This window comes from Rhincodon typus, chromosome 3, assembly GCF_021869965.1.
Source record: "Rhincodon typus isolate 14 chromosome 3, sRhiTyp1.1, whole genome shotgun sequence".
In the NCBI taxonomy this organism is placed as follows: Eukaryota; Metazoa; Chordata; class Chondrichthyes; order Orectolobiformes; family Rhincodontidae; genus Rhincodon; species Rhincodon typus.
In genome coordinates, this window is record NC_063334.1 from 7397230 (window position 1) to 7410651 (window position 13422).

A 13422-nucleotide genomic window follows, 5' to 3' on the forward strand; every position below is an offset into this window, starting at 1 on the left:
TTCTGATGAAGGGTCTCGGCCCGAAATGTCAGCCTTTCTGCTCCTATGATGCTGCTTGGCCTGCTGCGTTCATCCAGCTCTGCACCTTGTTGTCTTGCAATTTCTACCATCTGGATGCAAAAGTGCATGAAGTTAAAGGGAACATACTTCCCTCTAGGTTCTTTGCCAAAACACACGCCATTCTGACTTGAACATTCTTCATCAAATTCTTTCCTTGTCAATTAGTCAAAATTCTGGAACCTCCCACCCAATAGAGATGTGGCAGTAGCTTCACCATATGGACAACAGCGGTTCAAGGAACAACTAAGGGTGGAGAACACATGCCCACATTGCCAGCAATGCCCATCTTCCAAGAAAAAGACGAAAATAACTAACCTCACTGCTTGAAGTTTATTTTAATCTTTGCTTTAAATAACAAATAAAACATCGGTTGACTTGAACTAAGTTGTCTGGCTATACTTTTGATGATATGTCATTAATTCATTCATTATCTTGCAAGGAGATAAACAAAATCTATTTATTCACATACTTTGGGCTGGATTGCTCGCTGGAGAGCCAGTGGGAGATCAGTGTCCCCTCCTTGAGGAGTGCCACTTAGGCCACTGGTGAGTCTCTCCTGAATCAAGGACCCTGGGGGTAGAAAACCTTCCTAACAAGAGCTGCTAACCAACCACCACATGGAAGTCTGTAGCTGCTGCTAGTATGACACTTACTAGGGACCCCAAGATTGAGGAACAACCCAAGTTACAGGTAAGAAATGGTGGGAACTGTTTTGCAGGATAAAGGGTGTAGGGCAATCAACAGCAAGGACATAGAAAGGTGGCTGTCAGCAGGACAGACCACCACCCATTTGCTGATGTCACTTCCCTCGAGCAGGTATTGACTGCCTGTGGTGAACACCACCGGTGGAGGGATAAAACTCCTAAGTAGCCACTAATTGCCACTTGAGGTCCTCAAAGTTGGAGGCAGCATGGGAGGTCAGGTCATGGGCCTTCAGCCCCAACTTGTAATGGCGTTGCATGGATAGAAAATGCTGCAGGGTATTGGACCCGGGCTTTTATCTAGCTGGGATTTGTCCATCTTTTTGCAGTGGATGCATAATATAGCAACTAACAGACGTAGGCATATAATGATGCATTGCAAATTAGGGAAACTCATCACACAATACATATCCCACATACATTAGCAACACTTGACACACGGGGACATATTGGCATCCACCACTGGAGTGAGGGGGCATTTAAGCTTTAAATGTCTAATATCCCCCAGCAATCAAAACTAGATTCAGAACTTAGGTTCATCCCATCCTTTTGCACTGTTGGTGTGCGGAGGTCAGATGAACAAATATCAGGAAGACTAATAGCCTGTTCTGCTGAGAATTCAATGTCACCATACTTGGAGCATGTCTTTTCCCCCATTGTCCTCTGCTTTTTAGACTCCCACTTATTCTATTTAATCCAAAAATGGATTTTGTTAGGTGAGTGACAAGAACAACATATATGGCCAAGATGAGAATTAGGCTACTGGCCAGGGTAAGTGCGTACATTTTTAGCTGAGGGAGCGCAGATTTCAAAACTAAACATTGTTAAAAGACTCCAATTCCATTTGTCCAAATTGGATACCTCAGCTTCAGTAATAAACTGGGATTATTTCACTGGAAAGATGGAGGCTGAGGGGAGATCTAATAGAGGTCTACAAAATTATGAGGCATGGATAGGGTGAAAAGGCAGAGGTTTTTTTTCCCAGGGTGAAAAGATCAACTCCATGAGGAATCAGGCTGAAGGTGAGAGGGGGAAATGTTTAGGGGAGAAGAGTGGGGAAAATGTTTCACAGAATGTCATGGATGTTTGGAATGCACTGCCAGGGGAGGTGGTTGAAGCAGGCATGTTACCAATGTTGAAGGCATATCTTGCTAAACACATGAATGGGAGGTGAACAGAGGGACAGAAACCACGTATGGGCAATAAGTAGCAGGCCCAAATAAGGATTAGGAATTGGCACAGGCTTGGTGGGCTGAAGGGCCTGTTCCTGTGCTGTATTGTGTTGTAATATATCATAATAAACTTAGGATAGGAAATCAGCTTTTACAATAAGAACCTTCAAAATGAATTGTTAAACAGAACACTGGATACTGATTCAGACCTAAACATACCATTTTTAACACAAACAGCATTTGCTAAATTCAGTTTTCCACATAATCAAGTTCCAACACACATAAATTTGCTATTTTTCCAGGGGAATATGTTAAACCTAATTGCACTGAGAATGAGTTAATTCCAGGATTATGGGCAAATAGCTATAAAGTAAACTTTGTGGGATTCCTCTTCCAAGAGGGAAACTTTCTGGACCTGATTGAAAATGCCATGTTGGTCGCATTGAAAAGGAGTCATGAGTTCATTCCTGTTCACAAGCTCTCAGTACTTTCAACCAATAACTTAATACTTCAGCTTCTGAACTGACAGATTGAGGCATTGTCCCTCCCAGCCTACCTATTTTAAAAACTTCATCTGAAAAATGTGCATCAAAACGAAAGTTCCTCACCAGCAAAGGTACAGTCAGTTTAACAGGGTTTGGTGACATGTAGCGCCTGGCTTTCCTCACTGCAAACTTCTCTGTGGGTATAGACTTTCCAGCAATTCGCTGCTTCAGACCTTCAACTTTTCTGCAATCCAAATAAGAGTCATGGGCCAGAAGATTCAATAATAAAAGAAATATTACAATTCTTCATGGAAAAAAAAAGACATTTGATCAAATTTTTTTTTGGTTGCAGGATGAGAACAAAAACAACAACTTGAAGTTATGCTTCACTGCACTTTTAAGAGTATCACAGAGTTAAGAGGCGATGCAGAGGAATGGAGATTAGATCCAGTGTTAGTTTCAGAGCTATGGTCAAGATTAGGCAAAGGAACTTAAATGAATAGCTTTTTTCTAAGCGCCAACAAAATTGCAGTGGGCTGTATTTCCTTATACTGTGCTCTTAAGATTCAAGAAGAAAAACAGAAACTAAGTTCAATGCTGCAAAAAAGCAATGCAGGAATGAAAATAGTATACAGACTAGCTTCAGTGCCACATAGAAATAAGTAAGAGTGGATGGAGGAGAAAGGAGTCTAACTTCAGTCTTGAGTACAGTACCTAGGAAAAGGTGCAAGACTATGGTGCCAACATTTGATTTTGTCTGCATTATCTGCAGGACTTAACAATGTAAGATCAAATACAGTATTTAGGGTACTTTTGTTTAATTTGTTGAGAAAAACATGATTAACTCAGGGAATCACTGCAGGATCCTCAACTGTTTATCACAGCAAGACAAAATTCTGATAGTAACAGTTAAACTCTCACTAACCTGAATAGCTCTTCCATTTTCTCACCAGTCTTTTGAATGTCTTGCTCAGGGAGCATGCTGAGAATTGCAGCTTTTTGAAACATGTAAATTGCCTGCAGCAACAGTAGTAATCTCATGTCAGAAGTCTTCCACCTTTACTGGGCAACATGATATTCTACCGCTTATTAAACGGCATCTGCAACCGATGTTAAAATGTTTCTTGGATTCACATTCACAAAAAAGACAGACACATTTCACACATCAGAAACTTATCATTATTTTCTCGAACTTAAATATCACAAAGAACTGGCATTGATAAAGCAACTTTCATGACGTCGAGATCTTGCACATCTTTTGTAATGTCATCACCATTGTAATGGGAGGAAACAAGCAGCTAAATAGCACACAGCAAAGTGCCATAAACCGCAATGAAATATCAAACAGGTAATCTATTTTGATGTGGTTAGTTAAATATTGGATAGGGACAGGGGAGACTGCCCTGATCTTCCTCTATAGTGCTCTGGGAGTTTCGAAGTCCAAATGAGAGGGACCATGCTTTTATGTCCTGTAAATGGTAAAAGATAAGATCACCACAGTCTGACAGACCATAGGCCTGCTCTTTCATAACAGACAGATGATGGCTGGTGGTGGCTTAATCTGAGGGTCACTATGCCTCAGGTGAGGGGAGTGGTTGAGAATGAGAGTCCTCAGACAGCATGTGAATTGAATCCACACTGTGGGGTGTCATTTATGTAAAAGTCAGCACCTCAAAACAGAACAGTACTCCCTACATTAAAGTCACTGCAAATGAACAGTTGTTGCTCAAATAGCGATAAAGGAAACGGATGAAAAATTAACTGATGAAAATGAATTTCTTCCTAATTCATTTTAATAAGCTCATTAAATCCTGAACACAAGAATTTTAAATAATTAATTTGATTGTAAGTTTAAACAATTAGTAGCTGATGATTATTATGTAGTAATAGAACAATGCTATTTGAAATGGCTTTGATGACATTGGCTTTGTTTAAACACCGATACTGCCATGAGTCTCTGCCAGCGCTTTTTTTTGTATGCAAATCTGATGCTGCGCAGAAGCCTCCATTCTGTGATGAAGGGCCTGAGATCAAACATTAAACTCTGAAATGGGTTTTCTGATGACCAAGCAACTCCTGCAAATTATAGATGCATCTGAAACTAACTAAAGCAAAATCAATTTGCATTAGGGTAATTTGGCATCCGCATATAATCAGCAAATGATAATCGTAGTTATCAGATGTGCGAAAGTCATGCTAACGTTTGCCAGTGGCACTATTTACATCCTTGCAAGATCCTTCCTTCACAAATCATTTTACAATATGGGTTTTGTATTATATTCCTGCAGAAGTTTCAACTTCAACCACTTTACACCAGCTGTCATGAAACTACAAGAAATGGAGCAGGAGTAGGGCTTTTAGCCCATTGAACTAGCCCCATCATGCAATAATATTACTGCTAATCTTCTAAATCAATTCTCCTTTGTCAATTTCCCTCAATTTCTCTTTTTCTAAAAACTAAAAATCTAACAATCTATGATTTGAATATACTCAGCAACTCAACATCCACTGCCCTTTGCAGTAGAGAATTCCAAACGTTTACAAAAATTTGAGTGAAGAAATTCCTCCCCATTTCAGTTTAAATGACCATCCCTATTCTGAGACTGTGATACCTAGGGTGTAATTAATCTTTCCTGGGAGGTAGTGAGAAGGGCAAATAATTGAGCGAGTTGACCTTTGAGAGTTACCTCCTTCTTGCCACTTCAGCAATTAGGTGCTGGGCGAGAAGGTCCAAAGGCAACCTTCTTGAATCCATCACCATCTAAGGCCTTCACATGGCCAACTAATTGCCATTTAAGGGCCTCAACTCACCAAGGGCTGAATTACTTACTTTCCTAGCAGGTGAGAAAACTAGCTGCTTTACTACTGGAAAAACAGAATGGGGTGTATGGGGCCACTCATTGACCCAGTCTAGGGTAAATTAGAGGTGGGAGAAGAGGGCGATGGGGATAGGGATGGGTGGCAGGCAGGGTGGTCATTGAAGGTCAATCCCATGTCCTTACCTCTGTGTAGGTAGGAGCATGCTATTCTTGTATGGGGATATTTTCAGACTGGAGAGAGGAGGGCCAGTTGTTAGACTAAGCTCAGATGGCAGCCACCCGGGGAGGTGAGGGCATGTTTGTCTGACATGGCCCTAAGTGGGATCCATGAATTTGGAGGGATGGAAGTAGAAAACTGAGGGTATGTCGATCTCTATAAATGGCAACTCTAGCATAACAGAGGGAAGATTATGAGTGATTGAAAGTAGGTCGATGGTGATGCTGGTAGAATCAAGGAAACTGTGAAGGGTGATAGAAGGAAATTCAGGAATGATGGTTAACTGGTCCATGTTGACAGAGGTGCAACCCATGGTACTAAGGGGCCATTCTGTGGAGACTATGTGCATACTTAGATATAGCACACAGATCTTCAAACACCTTGAGAAATAAAGTTGGTGACCTCCTTCCTACTCCTGTGATGCAACTGACCCCTTGAATGTGCAAAGCATGTTGTCTAGCCATTGGGTGATTTTGCGTAACCAGATGTTTCATTTCTGAGCTCAAGTCCTGTTGTTGGGATACTTGTTGCTACAACAAGATTCTGCTCTCTGTTCTGTATGAATGAGATCACCTCTCATTCTTTTAAATTTTATATGCAACAACAGCCTAAATTACCTTAATCCCTTGTTATAGGATAATCTTCTCAGACCAAGAATTAATATAGTCATTCTTGAAAGCACTCCCTCTAAGACAATTAAGTTGATCCTTCCTAAAGAGACCAAAACTTCACTCAGTAGGCTCTCATAATGTCCTATATAATTGCAATAAGATTTATTTTCTTTGAAACCCTGTGATAAAGACCAACAGACTACAAACGTTGCTTTCCCGACTTCTTCTTGCAACTGCATGCTAATTTTCTGCAGTTTATGTGGAGATTATCCAAGTGCCTTTGAATATCAAGATTTGTTAGCTTCTCACTATTTCGTTGTTTTTCCTACTAAAGTGGATAAGTTCAAATTTTTTAATGTATATTCCACCTGCAACATACTTGTTCATTAATTTAACCTGTCTACTAAATGCCTTTGCACCACCCGTGCATTTTCCTCACTGTTAACATCAGCAAACTTTGATACTTTCAGTTCCTTATCGAAGTCACTCATATAGATTAAATAGCTAACGGCCAAACACTGATCCTTGCACTACACAGGTAGTTTGTCTGCCAACTGGTCATACATCACCCACTTTCCCATGAGCCCTAACATTGTATAATAACCGCTTGGCCAGCATGTTATCAAATATTTTTTGAAAATCCATATATTCTACATCCACTAGATTCCCCTTAATCAGTCAATAGGTTAAATCCTCAAAAACCCAAAAGATTTATCAAACACAATTTCTCTTTCATAGCTGAGTGTTGATTTCTTTCATCACATTATGACTTTGTTGAGTGTCCTGCAATCCCCACGCAATATACTCCAGCATTTACCATTAAGCTGATATCAGTTAACTAAGCTAGAGCTTCCAGTATTCTTACTTTCTCACATTTTGAATAAGCAGGATGCTTACTACCTTCAAATCCACTGGGACCATACAGACTCTAAGGGATTTTGATTTCAACATATCTCTATAACCACCTTATAATATTCTGGAGTGCAGGGTATCAGTTCCAAATGATTTGTCAAGCTTCAGTTTCATTAATCTCCCCAGTACATTTTTTCTATGAATGCAATAATGTTTAAATCCTTCATTTTTACTAAATCTTTGATTCTGCTTATTTCTGATTTTTTTTCCCGTCTTCTACCATAATAAGAACATACGAAATATGAGCAGATATTTCAGCCCTTCAATGACTGATACACTATATTTGTTAAATGTCTGCCATTTCATTTTTTTAATTCACTTGTGGGATGTGAGCATCGCTGACTGGCCAGCCATTTTTTGCTTGTCCCTAGTTTGTTTGCCCTTGAGAAGGTGGGGGTGAGCTGCATCCTTGAACCAGCAGTCCATGTGCTGTAGATAAACCATAATGCCGTCAGGGAGGGAATTCCAGGATTTTGACTCAGCAACAATGAAGGAACTGCAATATATTTCAAGTAGGGATGGTGAGTGTCTTGGAGGGAAACTTGCAAGTGTTGGTGTTCCCATGTATCTGCTGCTTTTGCCCTAGATGGAAGTGGTCTTGGGTTTGGAAGGTGCTATCCAAGGATCTTTGGTGAACTTTTACAGCACATCTTGTAGATAGTAGCAGCAGTGTGTACTGAGCATCGGTGGTGGAAGGAGTGGATGTTTGTGGATGTGGAACCAATCAAGTGGGGAGCTTTGTCCTGGATGGTGTCAAGTTTCTTGAGTGTTGTTGCAACTTCATCCATCCAGGCAACTGGGGATTATTCCATCACACTTCTGACTTGCGCCTTGTAGATACTGGATAGGCTTTGGGGAGTTGGCAGGGGAGGTACTTTGTTCTTTACTCAGAGAGTGGTAGGGGCGTGGAATGCGTTGCCAGAGAGGGTAGTGGAGTCGGCCTCATTAGGGGCATTTAAGCAGCTACTAGATAGACATATGGATGATAGTATAAGGTCGGGGTGGAGGTTAGATAGACCTTAGGATTAGGGTAAAAGTTCAGCACAACATTGTGGGCTGAAGGGCCTGTACTGTGCTGTACTGTTCTATGTACTCATTGCAGTATTTCTAGCCTCTGACTTGCTTCTGTAGCCACTGCATTTGTATGGTGAGTCCAGTTGAGTTTCTGTTCAATAGTAACCCCCAGGTTGTTGATAGTGGGTCTTCAGTGATGCTAATGCCATTGAATGTCAAGGGCCAGTGATTAGATTGTCTCTTACTGGAGATGGTCAATGTCTGGCATCTGTGTGGTATGAATGTTACTTTCCAGTTGTTAGCCCAAGCCTGGATATTGTCCAGGTCTTGTTGCAGTTGGACATGACCTGCTTCAGTATCTGAAGAGTCATATATGGTGCGGAACATTGTGCAAATACTGGTGACCATCCCCACTTCTGACCTTATGATGGAGGGAAGGTTATTGATTCGGTAGCTGAAGATGGCTGGGCTAGGACACTACCCTGAAGAACCTTTGCACAGAACAGCTGGATGAATGACCTCCAACAACAACAACCATCTTCCTGTGTGCCAGCTATGACTCCAATCAGCAGAGAGTTTATCCCTGATGCCCACTGTTTCCAGTTTTGCTGGGTTTCTTGATGTCACACTCAGTCAAATGCAATCTTGGTGTCAAGGGTTGTCACTTTTACCTTAACTCTTGAATTCAACTCTTTTGTCCATGTTTCAACAAAGGCTGTAATGAGGTCAGGAGCTGAGTGGCCCTGGCAGAACCCAATTTGGCACTAGCCCCCAGATGTAAGTAAGGAGTACTCTGCCATTGTCTTTTCTAATGCTTAGGTCAATGCCAAGTGGCCTGTCCAGTTTCATTTCTTAGTTGAGATATTGTAGCAATTGATACAACTGAGTGGCTTGCTAGCTCATTTCAGAGGGCAGTTGAGAATCAGCCTCATTGCTTATGTCACATTGTACTTGCTCCAGTCTCAAAGGGATCCTTATTTACTCGTCAATTTCTTCCTTTTTGTTTTTATAGGTCTTGTCAGTTCACAGTGATTGCTATTTTTTCTTAATTCATCTGTCACTGTCCATCAGTTGAATTTTGAAATCCATCCAATCGTCAGACTTACGACACATTTTAGTAACATCATAAGCCTCTTCCTCTAGTAAAATACTACCTTTAACTTCTCATTAGATATGATTGTTCTGTGTTTGTCTTTATTTTTAAGAGAAGATATAACCATTACAAATCATGAATGACTTATTTAAATATTTCCAAAACCCAGTTTCCCAAACTACCTTAGACAACCATGCCCTTATATCCACATTTGTTCAGTTTCCAGACCACTGGGCAGAGTTTTCCCTGGCAACTTAGAGCTTTAGGCAGCCAAATTAACTGGGCAAGGCAAAACTTGTTTCCAAACAGCATGTTAAAGTTTTATTATTAAATTTTCAGAAACTGTCATGTTAGTCCGCATTCCAGACCAAAACTCTTTTGCAACCATTAGCATGTCATGAATGCTCATTACCAGTCCAGCCCACTGGGATTGAGCTCACAGGTGCATATCTTATTAGTTGAAAATTGGAAGCTCATGTGTTCACAAACCCAAGCACCAATCACACACAGGAGGCCTGTACCTGCTAAGATATACTTCTTCCTTCAAGCTGTCATAAAGATAAACTTCTTTACTAGCTTGGCTCTTTCATAACCAAACGTTTCTTCGTTCATACATTTAAGTGCTAAGCTGTGAAGTTCCTCCATCTGGATCAGCTCATGACAGAGCTTAGTCATATGCAGACTGTCTTGTGGTTATTAAACACTTAGTGTCTGTGGAAATGCCTGACTGGGCCAATTAACCTGACCAGCAAACACATGAGGCCAACACAGCAAAGCTGATCAAAGGCAGGCACGTGGAACGCTAAATGGGGCTCAACTCAAAATGCCATCTTTGTGATTGCACCCTTGTCCCATACAAGCCTTTAATAAAAAGCACTGAGGTGTATTCATTCTGCCAGGCGGAATGAAATGTCAGTGAGCTGATGGTACTTCAGCATTGTATTTCCTTTTGTGAACCAAGTGTGAACTCTGGTAGATATGAAAGTAATGCTACAGCACTGCTGTGCCACACTGGTAGCTACAATGAAGTGACAGACATTAATTATACACGAGGCATCTCATGGAGCTTGTGCGTGACAGTCCTGTACAATGGCCTCTTGTTGCCACTCCTAAGGAAAAGAAATTCCCTTTTCACCTGGACAGCTGTCAAGAGCAACTTCTAGGGAGCCATCTCTGAAGTGTGGCTCTTGGACATATTAGAGGCGGATGAGTGTGATGAGCAGAGGCTTGACTGATGCTTCTGGGCTGTATGAATGCCATTAAATATGCCAACCAGATTTTGGAGCCCAGAAAATCCTGGTGGGCTTCAAAACCTCCCGGCTAGTCGCCCCTAAAAGCTGGCATTTTACTCTCACATGCATGCAGAGAACAACATAATCACAATGGAAACCTGATGCACCCCAACCGGATATCCCTTCCTGCTTTAATGCTCATATCCAAACTTAGACTCACAAGGTAAAAAAACACCAAAGCTAGGAGTGGAACCACTCTCAATCTTAATTTCAGCCTGGACCTCCCTAAGATTCCAGATTGGATCTTGGATTCCAACATGGACCATACCTCAATACTTACACTGCAACATGGCATTTCAATATTTTAACACAGAGAAATGGGCAAATAAAAAGTAGCTAAGTTCAAAACTATCAATTAGACAGACAGAGTCCAAGAACATCTGCACAGCACAGGTGTACAAATGTACTTACCTGAGACCACCGACTTTCTTTGCAGAGGAGATCTGCGAAGTGAAATGCCTTCAGCCACTGCTGTTGAAAGCAGTGAGTCCACATTAGCTCCCAGTAACATAGATGATGAATCTGCCTCCACTCTTCCTGAGCTGCAATGCATTCCTTGAACTTTGTCTGAGCCTAAGTTTCCATTAAAAAAAAGTGCAAAAAGAATGGTCAGTCAAGATGAACTAAAAAGTAAGGTAGAGAAAGATTTGCATTCAAGTATTGTCATTCGTAACCTCAGAACATTCCAAAGCAATTCCGGGCCAATGAACTACTATTAACACATGGCCACCTTTCTACCAAGCATCCAAGTTGTGCACAGCAAGCTCCCACAAACAACTTAGTTTTTTTTTCACAAAGGAAATTACTACCCAAAATATTGGAGAGAAATCTGCTCTGCTTCCAAATACTGTAATTTACGCCATCTAGTGTTTTAGTGTTTTAACTTCACATTAGACTAAGATTGAAGGCCAGTACTGTGTGCCCCTTGAGCTCATCCATTTTAGTTTAAGGTTGAGCAAGCTATTGAAACTCATATTTACATCACAGCATTTAAAAAAAAAATCCCTTAAAACATAACTCAATCTCAAAATCTTTTTCATAGAGAAAAATCCAAAAGAAAAAATAGTGCTCAAACATTACAAGCACCCCTCGAGAATATCTCACAATGACCAAGTAACTTCTGAAACACTGTCAGACCATAAGAAAGAGGATAAAGAATAAACCATTTGGCTCCTCAATCTTGCTCTGCCATTCAATAATATCATGGCTGATCTGACACTCCTCATGTCCACTTTCCTACCCTTTCCCCACTTCTAAACATGCAGCTGCCAACTGCATCGAAAATTAGAATTACTGGCTTGAGTCTAGAGTTCAGTCAATTAGATCAAGCTGACAAAATATTTCCAGTTAACAACAAAATGAGAAAGCAAGTCCTGCATGAGGAGAATAGGAGCCCCAAAATCACTGTCACACACATAAATTGTACATAATAAATCTTACCAACACAATCCACAGACTATTAAATAGTATATTATGAACTGAATGCATACCAAATCAACATTTGAATGGAGTATACATTTTGCAACATTCAAAATGAAATTAAAAAGGCTCACCATTTCAAAATTTCCCCTGAGTACTTGTATTCTTGCCGAATAAAACAATATAATGGAGCCCTAAAAACAGAAGATAAAGCTTATTATCAACATTACATAACTAACAAAATATTCAATTAATGGACTGCAAAACTTTCAAAGATAATAATTTGCTGTGTTGTTGAATAATAAATTCCCTACAAATCAATCACTGAGCAGCATGACTAGAAAATTAGTGAATATCTATACTTGAACTGCAAATACAATGCTGTAAGACGGACACCTTGTATTTAAAAAGAAAAAAGTGTAAAGAAAGGAAATATATCAACTGAAAGAGGAAGATAGAACTCTAAGAAGTTCAAGGATTCTGAATTGTCTCAGCCAATTAAGTTCTTTAGATGTGTAGTTCCAATTGTAATACAGGAAATGTAACAGTCAGTTTGTTTCCAGCTACCAGGACCTATCTAATGGTCATTGCCAGTGATATGGCAGATTGGAACTTAAATCTTCTTCATCATGAAGCTGCCTGGGGACATCAGTCTCGGGAAACTGAGGCCTGGACGCAGGCATCAGATGGGAAAATAGCAGTGAAATAATGACCATTAGGTGTTAGTTGAGGTATAATTACCAGGATAGTGGCAGCACTCCCCTACTCTTGTTCAAAACAATGCAACAGCTTCTTGTATGCCCAATTAGGCAGGTTGACGGATCCTGGGTTTAATATCTCTTCCAAAGGGCAGCATCTTTGATAAAGCAGCACTTACTGATTAGTACACTGAAATGTCCTATTACTCTGCATTATGTACTGTTATCTCTATCCCTAATTCTGATCTTAACTAAAGTTGGCAGTACACCAATGGATAGTAGGGAAATTGTCAACCCTCACAATCATTTCAATAGGTTGGAACAATTAAAAGTGTTTGCACTAAAGTTGGGATATCAGTGTTTTTTTGGTGGTGGTGGTGGTGATGGCTGGAAGGGGTGGCGGGGGACAGAGAGAGAGACAGAGAGTGGGAGAGAGACAGACAGACAGACAGACAGACAGAGAGTGAGAGAAACAGAGTCAGAGAATGAGGAAGCCAGATGATTTTAGGGATGGATATCCAAAGTTGGGCCTCCCACCCCATTTTCCCACCTCCTCTACAGATACTCAGGGATAGTAAAAAGCAGTCTGGCTTATTGGCTCAGCAATTCTAATAATAATGAAACAAGTTAAAAGTAGTATCAACAGTTTACAAGCTGTCTTGAGGAACAGGTACGCATGAGTAACATTGCTGAATTCACAACCTGCATCCCTGGGCTAATACACCAGGGAACAGGAATCGAAAACACCTCTTCACAATTAAAATTCGAATTTAGTAATTTTCAAAAAAAATCTTCAAATAAAAAGAGTAGTCAGTAAAACCAGTTACGGGGCTGTCCATGCCCAATCTGGCCTTTATGTGACACTAGTTCAGCAGATAGTGGTTGATTCTTAACAAAAACAAAGTTGCTGGAAAAGCTCAGCAGGTCCG

At 40.6% G+C, this 13422-nt stretch overlaps 1 protein-coding gene across 1 annotated transcript in view; it reads right to left on the reverse strand.

Moving 5' to 3' along the window:
* LOC109913535 (tetratricopeptide repeat protein 39B) overlaps window positions 1–13422 on the reverse strand; it is a 44040-nt gene that overhangs the window by 5601 nt on the left and 25017 nt on the right. The window contains exons 10-13 of the mRNA XM_048594893.1: window positions 11930–11989; window positions 10788–10949; window positions 3344–3435; window positions 2542–2662 (exon numbers count right to left, since the gene is read on the reverse strand). Of these exons, the coding sequence (XP_048450850.1) occupies window positions 2542–2662; window positions 3344–3435; window positions 10788–10949; window positions 11930–11989 (435 nt within the window). The remainder of the gene's footprint in view (window positions 1–2541; window positions 2663–3343; window positions 3436–10787; window positions 10950–11929; window positions 11990–13422) is intronic.